Genomic DNA, 18323 nt, shown 5'->3' with positions numbered 1-18323 from the left:
AAGAGTCCCCCTGAGCCAGGCATCCCCCAGCCCACCTCCTCTGAGCACCCACTGCCCGGCACCCTCAGTGCCACTGGGTTGTTTCTGGGGTGCACAGGACCCTCACAGCCCCTCTGCCAAACCCCCTGGAGTCCCCCATGCAGACAGACCCAAGCAGGTCTTCCCAGGGGTTGGGTGGCTTTGTACAGTGTGACTCTGGGGACAAAAATGGGGCTGGCAGGACCAACAGCAGCCTCAACCCACACCTCTGCACGTCTGTGAGCACTGGTGCCCATCCCCAAGGCCCTGTGTCCCGGGGATGGGGGGAGAGGGGGGGCGGGAACTGAGGCACAGGGCACCAGGTGCCCATGATGCACACACTGAGAAGCTGAGGATGGGTGTGACACCTGTGCAGTGTCGGTGACGTGGGACCCTCGTGCACGGTGCAAAGGCCACGTCTACAGCACGGCAAAGGGGTCGCTGGACCCCTCGAAGCCCCTGAAAGGAGCCCGCGGGTGCCTCTCGCCAATCAGCCTCTTGCCGGGGCTGGAAGGGGAGCGCGGGCGCTCGTTAGCAGCCGCTCATTAAGAGCCCTCCGGGAGGATGAAGGTACCGGGGGCACCTGCACCTCCGTTTAATGAGCTGCAGCACCATTAAATGTTGGAGGGGACCTCGGGCACGGTAGAGGTGCCGGCGTGGGGGCTGCCCCCACCCTGACCCCCACCCAAAGTACGGTGTGGGTCCCTGTGCCGGCGTGGCCATGGGGAAGGAGGAACGCGGGGATTGAGTCACGGTGACAACTGCAGCGGCGGTGGCAGCTGCTGCCAGGAATACCCCGAGGTCCCCACCAGCGCCCGGGGGCACCCTGGGGACTCATCCCCTTCCGAGCCAGCACCCACGGGCGCTGCAAAGAGGGTGACGGTGGCCAGAGCGGGGTAGCAGTGCCGGGGCACGGCAGGACCCCTGGGACCTCAAGGTGGGGACCTCCCCACTCTGGGTGCCCCCGAAGTGAGAAGGGGACTGACATCCTGCCCCCAAGGACCTCACCCAGCACCCAGAGCTCCCAGTAGGTCCCAGCTGACGATTAAACCCCAGCCTCACACAGCACCTGGAAGGGACCACCTGGGGAGAATCTCCCGGTGCACCCCACACGGGGACGATGTGTCCCCACCCCAGCACCCAGCCCCGCAGGACGCCTGGGTCCCCACGCTCGCACCCACCCGCGTGGGGCTCTCCCTCGTTAATGTTTACTCGGGTTCGTTAGCGCCAGCACATCGCCATGGCAACCCCGCAAGCTGCGCGTCGCCTTCCGCGCCACTGTCGTGAGGCTTGGGGACGTCCCCACGCGTGGGGTCACCGCGGGCACCCACCACCGCCACCACCCACCCCGGCCATGTGGGGCTGGGGGACAGGCTGGGGAGCAAGGGGAGCGGGGGACCCACCAGGGTTTGCCACCTCCCCGCCGGGATGGCATGGCTCGGTGTCGCCCAGCCGGGGTGAGAGCACCCGTCGCTCACCCCCAAAGCGCCGCCGCCATGCCAGGGCTGCAGGCGTGTGCGGGCACTGCCAACACGCCTCGGTGCTGCATTATTTATAAACTGGAGGAGCAGAGGGTTCGGCAGCAGCTGCAGAGCCCTTGCGGGCCGCCCTGCCCGGCGTCACGAAGCCACCGAGCCCACTGGCACGGTGGCACCACGGCCCCGGCAGCCAGGAGGGACGATAGGGACAAGGCTGCCTGTGGGGCTGGCAGAGCCACGGGGCACCCAGATGTCACCCTGGCGTCCCCTTGGATGTGGCGGGCAGCTGGTGCAGCACGTGGGGATGTCTGGTGTGTCCCTGTGTCCCCTGCGCTGGCACAGCACCCCAACCTGCCTCCTGCCACTTCAACCTGCTCTTACCTTCCCATCCTGCCTCCTGCCACCTCAACCTTCCTACTGCCCCTCCAACCAGCTCCTGTCACAACCTCCCTCCTGCAACCCCACCTCCCTCTTGCCACCTCAACCTCCTTCTTGTCACCCCAACGTGCTCGCTGTCACCCCAGCCTGCTCCTGCCTCTGCGTGACCTCACTGCAGATGGAGCTGGGCGATGGCAGCAAAGGGGTGTCCCCATGCCAGGCCCAGCCAGCCCCCTGTGGCGCACGGCTGAGCCCCAGCTGTGCCACAGCTCCGTGCACCGGGAGCAGGATGTGGCCCCAGCATTTTCTCCCACCACGGGCTCTGTTGGCTACGGCAAACAGGTTTTCCTTAAGCTTTGCAGAATCCACCCACCTCCTTCCCCCCTACGAGTCCCACCTCCAGGCTGATGGGGAGAAGGAAGGAGGGGGGTGAAAGGCTGAATTGGGGCTTTTAATTTTTCATTATTAATTTCCCATCGACGCTGAGAGGCGCCGGGGCTGGCTCAGCCGCCCCCAGCATCGCCCCCCGCGCTCCCGCGCGCTCTCCCGGAGCTCTGCACCGGCTGAAGCCGAGCCAGGCTGCCGATAGGATTAATTCTGCATGACTGCCCATCTCCGCGGGGGGATCTAAGACCCTCAGGCCTGCAGCAATCTTTAAAATTCCTCCAGCCCAACTTAATTCCCTCTTCCTGCAGAGCTGGCGCATCTGCTGCAGTCAGGCACGGAGGGAAGGAGACGGAGGGAGAGGGGGGGACAACGGGCACCCAGGACTGCTGTCGGCTCCGGCGCCAGGCGGTGGCCCTGCTGTGGTGGTCATGGTCCTGCGTTGTCACCGTGGGGTCACCCAAAGCCACGCCAGTCACCCATCCCATCCCTGTGGGTGGTTTGTACTGGGGATGGGGGAAACTGAGTCACAGTGGGGCAGCCCTGGATACAGGGTTCCCCCCTGTTTCGCCCTGGACAGGGGATGGACGCAGCCACCTAAACTGTTGTCACCTCCCTGTCCCTGCTGGGACTCTGCAAAGCAGGAGATTGATGTAAAAACGGGTTTTTTTCATCACCTATGAGCTCTGCCCCTCCAAGCGGGTCTCATTCAGTCTCCCCACTCCACTCTCACCTTCTGCTGTCCCAAAGGACAGGCCCCCAGGGTTGAACATCATCTGGGAGCACTCAGGGCCCAAGATCCCCTGGATCTTGGGATGGCTCATAGAAACAGAGCTACTGCTTGGGAAAAACAGCGTGGGGGGAAAGCCTCCCTCCTCAGCCTCTCTCCCAGAGAACAAGCACCCAGTGTCACCCGGAGGCCAGGCACACCCATCCTCATCCCCATGGGACCCCCTGCCCCTTCAGTCACCTCCGAACAGCGTCAGGACAAGGAGCCTGGCCAAGCTGGGGGGTGCTCTCCCCCAAGCCCCCGCCATGCACAGCGGCAGCCTGGGGACGGTCGCGTGTCCCCGCGCTTTGAAGGCTCAGCCGCCGCCACACCGAGGCTGGCAGCCGGCGGGCAGCGCTAACCTTCAGGGGGTGACGGGGAGAGGCCATGGCAGGATGGAGGGAGGGATGGATGGAGGGATGGATGGAGGGATGGATGGATACAGCCACCGTGCTCCAAAGCCTGCTGCGCACACCATCCACCCAGCACCATGGCTGCCCTCCTGAGCTGTTGGCGCTGCCAGATCCAGGAGAACCATCCCTTTTGCCTTCTTGCCTCCAAGTTGCCCAGCTCGCCAGGCAGCCGAGGAGCGCAGCCCAGCCCAGCTGCTGGCGGAGCTGTGGATACATGCATTTAAATCACTTATATCTTTACTTTCTCCTGCGCTGGCTGTGAGATGGGCTTTTTTTTGCATGCGTAATTAGGGGGTGGAACAGATGGCGGAGGGTTCGTTTAAAGTAATGCATCCATTAAAATAACCTTCGCTGTCGGGGACTGCGCTCCAACAGGGGCCTGTTTCACCGGGGGTGGTGGGGAGGGTGGGGGGGGCTTTGCGTGGTGAGGAGGGGGCGTGTTGGACATTAGGAAGGGGGACGGAGCGCACATTCCCTGTGGGATACATCATCCTGGATGGTGGGATGAAGGATACACCAACTCGTGTTGTCACAGATGGGTTGGGAAGAGAGCTGGGGCCAAACTAGGACCAAACTGGGGGCAAACTGGAGTTGAACTGGTACTCCTCAGGGCTCAGTTTCCATGGCAATATGATGGCAGTGAGATGGTGGGGAAGCAAAACCCAGGTTGGGGAGGATGCCAACAGTTCTTAAGGCAGGCATAGTGCTTGTGGGCACCCTGGGGTACCTTGTCCAGAGCTGCCCCCCATGGGGACTCTGCCCACCTCTGTCCCCCACCCACCACAGAACCCAAAATACACGCGAGGAGGGCATTGCCACGCAGCACCAGCCGTCTCTCCTGTTTCAAACCCCAGGTTCCTGGGAGAGGCAGGAGGGCTTTGTTCAGGCACCGGAGGAGCGGAGGCCAGAGAAAGCAGGAGTGCCCTGCCAGCTCTTGTGTTTCACTCCCAAGGAATGCCGGGGAGGGGAGGGGAACACTGCTCCCCCCCTTCCCGCCCCATTGGGCACCCAGCCCGGCTGCAGGGTGCTGAGGCTGGGAGGAAGAGGAGGGATGAAGGATGGGGAGGCGGGCGTCGCGCGGATACTGTGGTACCACCACGTGCAGCCAGGGCTGGCAGCGGGTGGGCTGGGGAGGGGGGGACACACGATGACACACACCCGGGGTGACACGGTGATGCCAAGCACTGCCTTGGTTGGAGCAAATAATTCTGAGCAAGAGCTGCCGAGCAAATATCACACCCCTCTCTGGAAGGAAAGGAGGAGCCCCCACCAAAGGAAAGGAGGGGTACCCACTAAATTTGGGGAGTCCAGCGAGACCAGGGAAGAGCACGGGGAAGAGCGAGAGCAGCAGCAGTGCCAGAGCACCCAAGCATGTTCAAATATTTAGTGTGCACTTGCGAAGGTGCTTCTGCTGCCTTTAGGGCATCACTGCGTTGGAAGCATCAGAGAGGTGGGAACTGGGGGGATGGGGAGCAAATGCCAGGGATGTGCTGCAGGGGGGTCTTTCTTTCCCAGCTGGGCTGGGAGGGCCAAGGCATGGGGAGCCCAGGAAGGGCTGGGGTAAGCTCAGCTTTGCCCTGAGCCTGGCCCCTGCCTCGTCGTCCCCTCCCCGGCCACAGCTCCCAGAGCCCATGGGATTGCACATCCCTCCATTCCGCTCCTCCTCCTCCTCTTCCTCCAGCCCCATGAGCTTGCTGGTTCCCCACATTCCTGCTCACTGGCACCCTGGGGTGTCCCCAAGCACTGTCATGGCCCAGGGGACAGCCGGTGGCTGTGGCAACGTGGCACATGACATCAACAGCAGCAGCGAAGTGCCGAAGGCGGCGATGTCGGGTGCTGGGGCAAAGGACCAAAGGGACATGTGGGATAGCAGGGCTCAGTGGGGACCACTGGAGAGATGCCAACAGCCAAGAGGGGATCGTGGCAGGACGTGAATCATGGGGTGACAGAGGTCCCCAGGCCAGCAAGGTCCCCAGACCCTCCATTTTGACCTCCCCAGCCCCACACACACATCAAGCAGGAGCTGCTGTGCTGGCAAAATGAAGGACACTGGGTTTTGCCCCATCCCCACACTGTCCTCTGGCCACCAAGCCCCTGCCCCACCACCCCCACTCCCGCTCACTGATCCGAAATTCCCCCTCCTCACCCCGTCCTCTCACCTGCTGTCACCTCCCCATCAAACGCGAGAGTCTCCCTTTGCCTCCCTGGGTGTTTTGCGAGCTCCCTTCGGTGCACCCCAGCACAGTGAGCTCTTCCCACTCCCCAGCCAGCAATCCGCCGGGAAAAACCGGTCCCAAAAACCTTCCCCACATCCGCGCCAGCTCTGCGGGTCTGGGGGGGCCGCGGCCGGCCCCCTGCTCGCCAAGAACAATAGCGCCTTGTTCCAGCCCGGCTCTGTCCTCTCCTCCCTGGGCAAAGCCCTGGCCACTCTCACCTCTACGTTCCTCTCGCTGTTTCCCAGCTCCCTTCTGCCAAATCCCCGTTCCCGAGTGCTTCTCCTCCCCGTGGGTCCATATTAAGCTACATTCTCCTTTCAGCTGGGTGGAAAACAGCAGTAATAACCATGTGGAGAGAGCCGTGCCCCCCACCTCCACTTCCCTCCCACTTCGGGGTTCAAATTTCATTTCAGCAAAAAAGCTTCCCCCGCCTCCAATTTCTTCCCCCAAACCGAGTCGCTGTCGTCGCGTCTGATCTCGGCAGGGGCCGTATGGATGCTCAGCTCCTCCTGGTTCAGGATCTGCTGCCAATCTGGACCTCGCAAACTGGTTCTCACACAGCTCCCGCGTAGCACCTCCCTCCCAGCAGTTATTGTCCCTCCTCAGCCACCCCAGCCCAGCTCACTCTCCTGCCACCCTGCTCCCTTGTCACCTTTCCGTCCCGTTCCACTGCCACCTTGCTCCTCTATCACCCTGCTCCACTGTCACCCTGCTCCGCTGTCACCCTAATTCCCTGCCACCCTGCTCTCTGCCACTGCTCTCCCATGGCACCCTGTTCTCCTGCTCCCCCTTCATCCCATTCCCTGCCACCCTGATCCACTGTCACCCTGCTACCCTGTTCCCCTGTGATCCTGCTCTCCCTGTCACGCTGGTTTTTTGTCACCACACTCCATGACACCCTGCCCTTCTGTCACCCCACTCCCAACGCCATCCCTGCTCCCTGTGACACTCATCTGGTGCTCCACAGAGTGCCGTGCTCCCCACTGCCCCTGCTTCTGCCCGGGCACATCCAAACCAAACCAAACCAAACCAAACCAAACCAAACCAAACCAAACCACTGACTTCACCAGGCAAGATTTATTCCTGGCGTTTTCCCGGGGGGCCAGCGGGGCTGGCAGCTGGCAGGGAGCAGAGCGTCCCTGCTGCCTCCAGCCCGGCAGCCTCCCTCTTTCCTGCAGCTGAGGAGCTCATCTCCCTCGCCCAAGGCGCTCCATCCTCCTCCAGATATTTTAGGCCCAGGTTTTGCGAGGAATGTTCAGGCGCTGAGCCCAAGCCGATGCGCTGAAGTCAGCAGGAGGCGAAGAGGGAAGAGGAAAGAGGGAAGAGGGAAGAGAGAAGAAGGGAGAGTGTGCGTGGGGCTTGGGGCCCTGGAGGCGGCAGCACGGGGATGGGATGGGATGGGATGGGATGGGATGGGATGGGATGGGATGGCATGGCATGGCATGGCATGGGATGGCATGGCATGGCATGCTGCTCTCTCTGCCTGGAGCTTGTTGAGCTGTGGGAAGGGCAGAGGATTGGAGCTGGAGGATGCCAGAACTGCTTCACTCTCCCTCTGAGAGGATCAATACCACATTCTGCCTCTTCCTTGTCTCCCCACACTGTGCCAGGCCAGGCTGCACCAACACTCTCCCTCCGGCAAGCCATGGGATTTGGAATGGGAAGGGGGATCCCCAACACTGTCAGTCCCCTTCACTGGGGAGGGGAAGGAGGTGTTTCTGCCAGGGTGGCATGTCCCCTGCCAACACCTACCCAGACCCACCTTAGCACTCAGGATGTCCAAGCCAACCTCACCCCAATACATCAATCTCTGCGAGCACACCAAACCCTACCTGTGCACACCAAACCCTGCCAGTACACCAATCCCTGCCTGCACCCTCTGTCTTGTACACCAAACTACCTGCACACCAAACCCTGCCCGCACACCAAACTCTACCTGCACACCAAACCCTTCCTGCATGCCAGTCTCTGCCTGTGCACCAAACCCTGTCCGCACACCCTACCCGCACATCAAACCCTGCCTGCACAGCCAACACTCTCGATGCTGCCCATGCACGTGCTGACACCTCCCACTCACACACCCCTTCCTGCTTGCACCCCACTGACCCCCGGCATCGCCTGAATACCCATAACCTACCCACCACCACCCCGGCACCAGGACAGCTCATCACCCCTCTGAGCCTGGCGCAGCATCCAGGGGGTTTCTCGCAGCGCCGAGGGAGTCCCCGGCACACGCCAGCCCCTGTCACGGCCTCGCTGGCACGCCGCGGCCGACGTGCTCCGACAGGTGAGCCCCCGGGGCAGCGTTCCTGCCTGGGCCGGCAACTGTCCCCACCGGGCAGCCGGTTTGCCGGCATGTTCCTTCCCAGCACGTCCCTCCCTCCTTCCCTCCATATCCAGCCTCTCTCGGCCGGCGAAAGGGGGGAGCCGACAGATTTTAATGAGCTCCCCGGAGGCATCGCTCCGCACCCCCCATCCTCCCGCCTCTTCCCGCGCCCGGGAACCGATGCTCTGAAACACAACCCTCGGTGGCAAGCCTGGAAAAAAACCACAGGGCACATTTCCCCCCGCCTTTTCCCTTCCCTCCTCGCCTCCCCCAGCTTTTTTTTTTGCTCTCCTGCCGATGCCAAAGACCCAGCCGGGCTCTTGTGCTTTCACTCGCAGCTGCAGCTGCCGATTTTCGCTGTAAGCCCTTGTGCCTAGAAGGCCCAGAGCGAGGGATTCTGGGACGCGGTGATTGAAGACAGCACCAGCACGGAGACCATTGCTCAGACTTTCCCTGTCTGTCGCCCCAACGCTCAACCCACAGAGAGGGAGGGAAAAAAAAGAAAGAAAAAAGGGAAAGAAAAAAAAAAAAAGAAAGATGGAGAAGGAAAAAAAACCCCACCGGACTGGCGCTCGCCCCTTCCCACCCACGCCGAGAACACACTCCACTGTGCCGGCACCGAGCACCCGGGCAGGCAGCACATAGGGACGGGGTGGGCCCCCCAGCCCTGTGACACCCTGGTGAACTCCGAATCCAACACCAAATCCCACCAGAAGTGCACTGGATCCCTCCCACCATGCAGCCCACTGTACATCACCCTAAAAACTCCCAGTGGGGAGGTGAGCACAGCCCAGTTATTTCCCTTTTGTGTTATTTTTAAGGAAAATAATAACAAGGCAGCTTTCGAGCCACTGTCTGCAGCACAGGGTGAATACTGGGGTGTGGGTGCGAGGGGAGATGACAAGAGCATGATGCTAGGGTCCTCGTGGGAAGCTGAACACTCACCACAGCACTGGGGCTGCCAGGATGTGCCCCAGAGCCAAGCAAACACGCTGGGAACATGTCACCATGTCCCCTCCACATGCAGAGCCCCCTGAGGAACAAAGTCCCCAGCACCCTGGGTGTCCAGACATGCCTGGGAAGGTCCCACGGGATCAAATCCTTGCCCTCCAGCACGCACACGGGGCCAAGGCATCGCTCAGCATGTGCCCTGAGGCAGAGCGGGAACAAGTCCAGCCGGGATGGACGGATGGATGGACACGCGGTGGGGAGAGAGGGAATGGGGCTGTGACCCCACACACCTCTATGCCGGCCAGAGGAGGGGGTGTGCTGAGCATCTCCCGGCCAGCTGAGCCCTCACATCCCACAAACCTCCCCCAGCATCACTGGCTCCCCAAGGACCATGTCCGGACCACACGGCACATCCCAGCCACGAAGTTTGGCGGGCGGTGGGGCTGGGGAGGGGACGGCAGCGGGGGGAGGACACACATCTGCGACGCATTCAGGGGCCATCCCGCATCCGGGCAGCCCGGCCACAGCCCAGCATCCAGCCGGCTGGCCCCAGGGGGGGAACGCTGCCATATCACCAGGCAAAAATCCCCCCCCATCCCTCCCGCTCCTGTTACCGAGCCCGGAAGAAGGAAACAGCCCTCCCCACCGCTGCCCTGTTTACCAAGAGCTGGTTCCAAGCACTCGGGAGAATAGCAGGAGCATTTCAAGGCCCTGTTTCCACTCGGCTGACACACACTATTTATAGAAGCCCACAATTCTCCCAGAGCTTTCCTCGGGATCTCAGCAGAAATAGCCTGCCCCGGGTCTCTGCTGCCTCCTCTAAGGAGGCCAGGGCAGCGCCGGGGGGGGGGCCCCCCCCCCCTTCCCGTAACCTTCCATGGGCTTCCATGACTTCTCCTCCGCCGGCCGCCCCGCTCCCGGCATGTCCTTGGCTACCCCGTCCCCGCCACAGTGCCAACCCCTCTCCCCCAAACCATCTCCACCTCCTGCCCGACCGGCTCCCGGCGGGCGCGCGGTGGCTCCGGCCGCTGTCCGGGAGGGAACCGGACTGGGGCTGGCGGGGTGTAGAGGGGGGACACGCCAACAGCCGAGCGAAAGCCACCTCCCGCCTGACTGCATCGGAGCGCGGCAGAGCCCCGGGGGACTCGCACCGGGGATGGAGTTGGCCTATTCAGGTTACAGAGACATGGCAGAGCGGAATTTGGCGCCGCGCCATCCCTTCTCCAGCCCCCCCCTCCGCCCTCCTCTTCCACCCCCCGCTCCCCACCACCACCACCACCACCACCCTCCCCTGCAAATTCCACAGCCCAGCAGGAGAAGCCAGTGTAAGGGGACACCTGGGGGGGCGAGGAAAGGGGGAGAGGCTTGGGAGGGGGGCCCCAATTCAGACCACGGGGCCCCAATTTGGACCACGCGCCCCCGACTCAGACCACGCCGGCACCAGGGTGGGAAAGCGAGCGGGGCAGGATCCGTGCCCGTCACCCCGGGGGTTCGCTTCTGCTCTCTGTCACGCCAGGATAAATCTGGAGTGACTCCACCGCGCGCTGTGGCACACAATGAGCTCACCCCGCTGCTTTTGGGGGGCTCTCCTGGCAGCCACGGGCAGAGGGGCTGGATGCACGAGGCCACCTGGTCCTGGGCACAGCCACGTCGTCCCCCCAGCACGTAAACAAGCGGGGACTCAGGTGTCTCCACCTGCGTCGGCCTTGGGGACACCAAACACAGAGAGTCTGGCGTCAGCGTGACCCCGTGGGGTGACTCCAGCCCCCGCCAAAGCCATCGCGGTCCCCCGCGGTCCCTGTCGCAAGCACCGAGGGGCCGCGCGGGGGGGTTTTAAATCAGCTGATCGATAAAAACAAATCAGAGGGGGGATGACAGGCACCGGAGTAACAACCGCTCGCCGAGCCCCGCGCCACGGACCACGCAACTTCACCGGCGGGGCTGGGGGAAGCCTCCCGCACGCCCCTCACCCCGCACCCTCCCGGGAGTGCCCCCGCGGGGCGGCCCACCGCTCCCCGGAGACAGCCTGCCAGAGGAAGGGGTGGGATGCTGTGCCCCGGGGGGTCCCCCACGTTCCCCGGGGAGCCCCCCTAGCCCCCCGCGCTGTTGACAGGCTCTGCCTTCTAGTGGCCGGAGCCGGCTCTGACAGCTGTCACTCACCGCTCGCACCCGGGGGGGTAGAGGTGGGGGGGTGTCCAGGGGGACGCGGCCGAACTCGTGGAGATGGCAGCCCCCCGCCATGGGGGGCTCGCCCCGGGCCCCCCCCACGCCCGCACGCCCCTCCCCACCACAAGTGCCATTAAACTCCGGCAATTTGGCACCAACTCGCCGCGCAACTTCAGCGGAGGGGACGGCGAGGGGGGGACACATACACGCGACACGCCGCCTCCTCCCCCCCCACCCCGCTCTGCCCAAAGGGGGTGTCCCGTGTGTCCTCCCCCCTCCCAGTCCCACACAAAGGCGGGGGTCCCCGGTACTCACCCGCCGGCTCCTGCGCTCCGCGCCCCTCGGAGCCCGCCCGCTTGGGGAGGCTCCTGCCGCCCGCCGGGGCTGCGTCCTGACCGGCCGCGGGGGTCCCGGAGCCCTCGGCACCGCTCGCCACCTTCAACGAGAGCATTTCCAGCGCCTCCTGCTCACATTCTCCCCAGGCAACTCCGCTCCTGCCAGCCCGCCCCCTCCTCCGTCCCCTGCCTGCTCTTTCCTCCTTCCCTCTCCCCCCCCCTCCACCCCTCTATTTTATTTTTTCCGGGATTTTCTCTCCCCTCTACCGCTTAGCTTATTTTTCTCCCTTTTTTCTCCTTTTTTTTTTTTCTCCCCCTTTTTTTCACCTTTTTTTTCCCCCTTTTTTTTCCCTCCTTTTTTGTCGCCCCCCCCCTTCGCCTCTCACACACACACAAAAGGCAGCGGAGCGGGAGGCGGAGGGGAACCGACCTCCCCTCTGCGCCTCCGCCGCTCGCCGCCTGCGGAAAGCAAAGAAAGACACAGCGCAGCAGAGCCCTGGCTTGCCGCTGCCTCCCCCCTTCCTCCTCCTCCTCCTCCCTCCTCCTCCTCCTCCTCCTCCTCCTCCTCCTCCACCACCTCCTCCCTCTCTCTTGCCTTCTGCCGCTCCCGGCTTTGTGGGGGCTGGGATAAAAGGGGGGGAGCAGAGCCGGCGGCCAGGCGCGCCCAGCCCCTCGCTCCTCTCTCCGTGCGCGGCGGGGACCGCGGCTCCGCTTCTCTCCGCTGTCAGCGGCACGGCCAGCATCCGGCACCCCGGGGAGCCGTGCAGCACCGCCGGGGCATGCCGGGCCTTGTAGTCCTTCCTTTCCCCCCCTCTTTTTTTTCCCCTCCTTCCTTCCCCCCCCCTTTTTTCTCCTCCCAGTCGCTGCGAAGCGCGCAGGGAGGGGCGCAACGGGCGCGCGGCCGTTGAGCGCCGCCCTGGGAGGGGGGGGACACTTCCAGAGAGGGGATGTTTTGGGGGGGATATCCCGGGGGGAGGGTAACCCCCCCCCCCCCCCAGGCTGCCCCCCCTCCCCGAGGTCCCAGTGGGATGCGCGGGGCATTGCTGCCCTCTCCCGGGTTGCACCCGCACTGCGCACCCCCTCCTTAGGGATGCAGGATTTGGGGACACACACCCCCCTCTGCAGCCCCCCCCGACAATCTGGGGTGCACTTCGTCACTCTCTCCAACTCAGCACCCCTGCGCCCTCAAAACCCCCATGGAGCCAAGTATGCCCATGGAGCCAAGTGTGCCCATGGAGCCAAGCATGTCCTTTTTTCCTTTCCCCCCCACTTTTAACTATTTTTTTTTTTTTTTTTTTTTTAATCAAAAGCTCTATCTGAGGCCTGGAAATATCCCTTCTGTTTGCTGATACCCTGCTCCTCCAATTTTTTTGCGTCCCCTCTTGGCCATGTCCCAAAGGGAATGCCAGGAGGGAAGGTGGTGAACAAGGCCCCTCGGGACAGTGGTGGCAGAGCAGGGAGCTGCTCTCCAACTTCCTGAGCACCTCGTAACCTCCCTCCCCACAGCTCCACGGAGCATCTCCCCAGAACCAAGTCGCCGTCGCTGTTAATGTTCCCGGAGCAGGGTAGATACAATATAATTAAAGTAGATAATACCGGTGATGTTTGTTATGACATCGTGTTTTTGTGAGTGACGAGTGAAGGGTTAACTCCAGGGAATTGGGAATATTGCTTGGCTGCTAATAACACGTGAGTCATAGATGGAATAACACATGGGTGCAGGGAGAGACACAGCACCTGGCTTTACAGCAGCCCTTTGCCTCGCCTGTGTGGGGCAGGTTGGGGTTTCATGTGTTTTTGGATCAACAGGAAGCAAGGAAGGAATCTGAACTCCAGATACACGCTGGTCACCCCAGCTTCGCTGCTAAACTGGGATGAACTGGTGAGCTGGGGTCATGCTGGGAGTTGTCTTTCAGCTGGGACCTATTGCAGCTGGAAAGGTGTCAGATCTGTCCCCTCCACGCACCCCATCGGGATCAGAAGGGCTGGGTGTGGGACTGGCTGGACTCTGCACAGCCCGGATAAGGATGCATCGCCCCTGGAAGCAGAGCAGAGTGGAGGCCTGGGCTCCAGCCCGGTCAGCAGAGGAATCTGCACACGCAGACAGGATCACTGCAATTGCTGGTGGCTGAGTGAGCAACTTTGCAGGCTTCCTCGTCCCCTCGCCCTGAATGTCAGCTTTGAATTTTCTTGCTATTTTTAGGGACATTTCCAAAAAAAAGCCACCGAGGAGGATCCCTCCCTTCTTGCTTTGCAGGGCTCTGCGCCCCATGAATATTGCAAGGCTGTGGATCACTGTACCTGTGCAGGGACGGGGGGGGGGGGGGGAGAGGGACAGAGGGACAGGGCAGGGAAGAGAGAGAGGTCGTGCAAAAAGCATGACATGGCAAGCAGAATGGGTTAGAATGTAAAATATTTATTAATTTAATCCAAAGCATTAAAAGGTCATGTATTAATCAAAGAGATGCTTAAAACTGTCAAAGTCCTTTGTCAGGTTTGAAGTGCATCTCTATAGTTATCATAAAATATATATATCAGTCTGGCGTGGAGCCCCAGGCAGGGCTGGAGGAGGAGGAGGAGTTAAATGAGGCACTTCACAGTGGGATGGACACCCCCACCCGGCCCTGCCAGACTTCCGTGGGTGCTCCACACCCCCATGCTAAACTGGGCATCTTGCGGGTCATCCTGATTGTCCCCAGGCCTGGGTTTGTTCCCTCTCAAGTCAGGCTTGTGCCCTGTGGTGGTTTGGGGGTTGTGTTTGGAGTCTGGGTTTGGGCTAGAGATGGATGCGGTGGGTTTGGGAGCGGGGTCCCCCACTTGTCCCCGTGGGTACAGGTGGCTCCCAGCCATGGCAGTGGACACTGGGGCGGGTGAGCTGTGCCCATGCCACTCGCGTCACAGCTCTGCGAGTGCTCAGCCCTGCCAGGATTTCTTTTCAGCTGCGGGGGTGGGTGGTGGAGGCGGGTCCCCGGGGCCACCCGGGTCACCCGGGCACCCTTGTTCCGTCTCCCAGCCAAGTGCTGTGTCAGCAGCGTTGGCGTGGACTTACGCTACCATCTAGTGGCTGCTTTGCCACCGCTGTCCCCGGCTCAGTCCGTGTCCCCGCAACCCGCCCCCCCTCCCCAAACCCGGGGGTCGAAGCCACCCCTGTGACCAGGACGAGGGTGACCTGCCTGGGTTTGTCCCCAGAAAGCTGTGGCTGGCTGGGCTGGGGGGGTGGTGGCAGCTGACACCCCGAAAGCCACCAGCTCCCCGGGGTGGGAGCAGGGGATTAGGAGGCAGTGGGGTGCTGTGGGGGAGATCTGGGGGCATGGGGATAGAGGGGCGAGGAGGGCAGAGAAAGGTGTTTGATGCTTTGCTGGCATACTGGGAGTTGCCGTTGCGGGGAGCGCAGTCCAGAGGCCCTGATGGGGTTGGGGGGCGGGGGAGAGGGGAGGGAGGATCCTGCCCCTGCAACGGCTGTGGAGAGTTAGGGCACTCAGATTTTGCCTCCATAAAAGTAACTGCGGCAGAAGAGCCCAATCCATCCCCGAATTCCAGCACCGGGCTGCCCCGGAGCAGCAGCAAAACAATTCCCGATTTCTCCCAATAAAACCACTTCCGAGCAGCCCTGTGGCCAGCAGAGCAAGGCTCCCACTGTGCCCCCTCCCCATCGCCTGTGTTTGCGCTGTCACCTGACCATTCCCACGCCCAGAAAACCTCCGTCCCCAAATCCTGCTGCTCCCTCGTTGCTGTCACAGATGCTGCTGTTGTCAGTGCACAGCTCTTCCCAATTATCTGTTGTTTTTCCATGGAAAAAGGTGTCCCCTCACAGTGACTGGTGCTGAGCTGCTGGGTGATTGCAGATAAATCCATCTGTGCCTCAGTTTGCCCTCTGAGGGGACAGTGCCTGAAGGCCTGGACCAGCAGGCTCAAGCTTGGTCAAGTCTAAATCCACATTTTTGGCCATTTTCCACTGTTGTCTGGCCGTTGCTGCCTCGGAAACGTGGCTCCGATCCACGACCCAGGAGCTCTGCAGGTTCTGCCAGTCCCTGGGGAGCTGAGGCCAGGGGCCACAGGGACAAACCCCCGCCCTGCTGTGGGTGGGGATGGCTCCTTCCCGGTCACGGGGGTCCCCAGCAGCATCTCGGGGCGAGGGGGCCCCCGGGCAGAGTGGGAGCGCTGCGGGTGCTTCGTGCCAGGGTCTGCAGCGCCGGCCATCTGCAGCATCGCCACTGCTGTGTCCCGGCACCGGGTGGGCTCGCTGGCTCCAGACCCCCCCGCCACGCGTGGCCCGGGCTGGCCCGGCGCTGGCAGAGCAGCCAGGCAGAGCGGGGCCACATGGGCTGGGCAGGGTGTGCGGGCAGGAGCGGGGCGAGCAGGGCTCGGCACCATGGGGACGCGGGTGCTGCGGAGCATCGGGGAGAGCTGATGGCGGTGGATTAACCCGCGGGTGCAGGGCAGGGGAAGCGGTGCTGAGCTGCTCCCTCTCCCCTCTGGAGCTGCTGCAGCTGCAGCGCTGCCTGTGGTGCTGCAGGGAGCAACCAGCCGGGAGGGGAAGGGGCCAGAGCAGAGCCCCCAGCTCTGAGCTTTGCTCTTCCCTGCAAGCCCCCAACCCAAGCTCTGAAGCAAAAATGAGCCTGCAGCACCTTTGGAGGGGTCCCAACCTCTTTCCCCACCTCCCCATCTCTTCTGGCCCCAGGGTGGACCCTGCTGGGAGCTGCAGGAGCTCTGTGAGGGGTGACCCCGGGCGCGGGGGGTGGCTGTGCCAACCCGCAGTTGTCCCTCCACCCCTGATCAATACCGCCCAGCATTAACATAAAATCGATGTCCCTCCCCTACCCAGCCTGTGGTCACCCCGCAGCAAAATCCTTTAAGCCCCTCACCCCTTCTGCGGGCACCAGTGCTGGGAGAGGACAGAAGGATGGGAACCAGGACAGCGGTCTCCCCTTCCCCCCTTCAGCCCCTTCACACAGGTACCTGCAGCCTCAGGCCCCACTCTATCCCCGAGAGCTGACACAGTCACGACAGCAAAATGGGGGACACCCTCTGGTGAGTGACCATGGCGTCACAGGGATTATGGTGGCACAGCCACGTGGAAAAGAACGTGGCAAATCCACATGGGTCCTGACCCACTCCTGCCACCGCCACTGCTGGGGACAGGGCCCTCGGCTGGGGTGGAGCAGGAGCTGTGAAGATGCCTGGTGGTACCCAGGGATGGTGGCATGTTCCCAAGCCTCCTGGTATGTCCCCAAAGCCTCTGGTATGTCCCCAAACACCTCAGCATATCCCCTAAGCCCCTGGTATGTCCCCACATCCACTGGCATTGGCCCCGTGCCCTCCTCCCCACATGCCCAGCGTCTTCCCCACAGCCTGAGCCCCCCCTGGCTGGGGTGGGGGCCAGTCCCTCCTTCCCATCAGTGCTGAGGAGTTCGTTACCGGCACAGCTGGGCCCTGCTGGGGAGGCCAAGCTGCAAGGAAAATTAACCTCTTCCTCCCCAGCCTGCAAGCACGGGACCCCTCCCTGTCACAGCTGGCAGGAAGGGACAGTCCCTTCTCGGGGAGTGCTGGGGGGCTGCGGGGTGTTCTGCATGAGGGCAGCTTTGCAAACCCAAATGCTTCCCGACCCAGCGTTTCCAGGCTTTTAGTCACAAAGGAAGTTGGTGTGTCCCCTCCCCACATGGACTTGGGGGCAGGGGGGACTTTCTCTGCTCACTCGCATTGAGGAGACCCCCCAAACCCATGCCCTGGGGCTGGAGCGGGTGAGGGGGCATAACTCAGTCCTGGCTTGGCTGAACCTGGGAGCCCCCACCATGGGGATGGGTGCTCCCACCCCAAATCCTGTAACTCGGTGTTGTCCCCCCAGCTCTAAGCACCCCCCCAGTGCTCATGCCCACCCGGGGCAGCCTGTCTCTTTTGGGGCGGGGCAGGGGCAGAAGGACCTGGGCTGCCCCCAGTTTGTTAGAAAGGTTTTATTTCTCTGTATTTACAGACTTCACTAAAAAAAAATAAACAACAAATCCCTCCCCTGCCCTTCCCTTCCGCCCCCCCCGGCACTGTCCACCCACAGCCCTGCCCTGGGGGTGCAGGGGCGCTACTGGCCATGGGGCACAGGGCTGGGACTCGAGAATGGGAGTGCCTGGAGGGGCAGCAGACAGGGTGGCCCCCTCCTCCCCCAGAGCCATTACAGTCACACCGACACGCTGACTGTGCCCCCCAGACCCCCCTTAATTCCTGCTGCAGCCGGGACCGCCCCAAGCGCTGTGGGGCTGACCCCATCCCGTACCCTCCTCCTGCCCCCTCGGGGCAGGAGGGAACAGCCCCTGGGGCAGAGCTGCCCCCACCCTGCCTGGGCCCCCCAGGACTCCTCGTGTGCCCCCCTCAGGCCCCCCTGTCCCCCAGTGCACGCAGAGGTGTATGGCTTTCAGGACTTGGCTCTTCTATAAAGCAGAGGAGATAAGGCAGAGGACGAGGGGGTCCCCCAAATACAGGGACCTCTTGGTGGGGGCGGTGGCTGCTGGGGGGAGGCATATAAAATCTTATAAATTAAAGGAGATATAAAGGGCGGGAGGGTTGAGATGACCTCCCACAGGTCAGTGCCAGGATTTTGGGGGGCCGAACCCCACCCAGCTGTGCTCCCAGAAGAGATTGGGGTTGGCATGGGGAGTTCCCCCCAAGCCCTCTGCTACTGAGGGTCTGGGGGTGTCTGGGGGATTCACGGGGGTTACCCACACTCCTCCTTGCAGCCAAAGCCCTTCTCAGGTTCAGAGCTGGGTGTGAAGGCAATAAAGGGAGTGGGGGAAGGGCGGGCCTGGGGGGCACAGTTCTGTCTCCTCTCTGAGTCAAACAACCTTGTGCAAAGCCCTGTGTCCTCCCTGGGCACCCTGAGCACCCCTCATAGGCGTTTTTG

At 62.6% G+C, this 18323-nt stretch overlaps 1 protein-coding gene across 1 annotated transcript; it reads right to left on the bottom strand.

Annotated features, from left to right (window-relative positions):
• Positions 1–437: 437 nt before the first annotated feature.
• On the bottom strand, positions 438–12260 carry LOC121658442. Its single transcript, XM_042015358.1, has 4 exons — positions 12030–12260; positions 11415–11535; positions 10219–10638; positions 438–525 (listed from the first exon to the last, which is right to left on the bottom strand). Exons 1-4 carry the CDS (start codon positions 12175–12177, stop codon positions 438–440), a joined length of 777 nt encoding a protein of 258 aa, XP_041871292.1. The 5' UTR covers positions 12178–12260.
• Positions 12261–18323: the final 6063 nt, after the last annotated feature.

Source organism: Corvus kubaryi, unplaced genomic scaffold (assembly GCF_017639235.1).
Source record: "Corvus kubaryi isolate FWS band 111438036 unplaced genomic scaffold, C.kubaryi_AGA036_p1.0 split3-37304, whole genome shotgun sequence".
Classification (NCBI taxonomy): Eukaryota; Metazoa; Chordata; class Aves; order Passeriformes; family Corvidae; genus Corvus; species Corvus kubaryi.
This window is presented reverse-complemented; position numbering and strand designations above follow the sequence as displayed.

Excerpts from the sequence above, each read along its gene's own strand:
- LOC121658442 (XM_042015358.1), bottom strand. The coding sequence starts at position 12,177 with ATGCTGGCCGTGCCGCTGACAGCGGAGAGAAGCGGAGCCGCGGTCCCC. Across the intron at positions 11,536-12,029 it reads AAAGCCGGGAGCGGCAGAAG|GTGGCGAGCGGTGCCGAGGG; the intron begins GCAAGAGAGAGG and ends CTCTCGTTGAAG. Across the intron at positions 10,639-11,414 it reads CGGAGCGCAGGAGCCGGCGG|GCCGACGCAGGTGGAGACAC; the intron begins GTGAGTACCGGG and ends GGTGTCCCCAAG.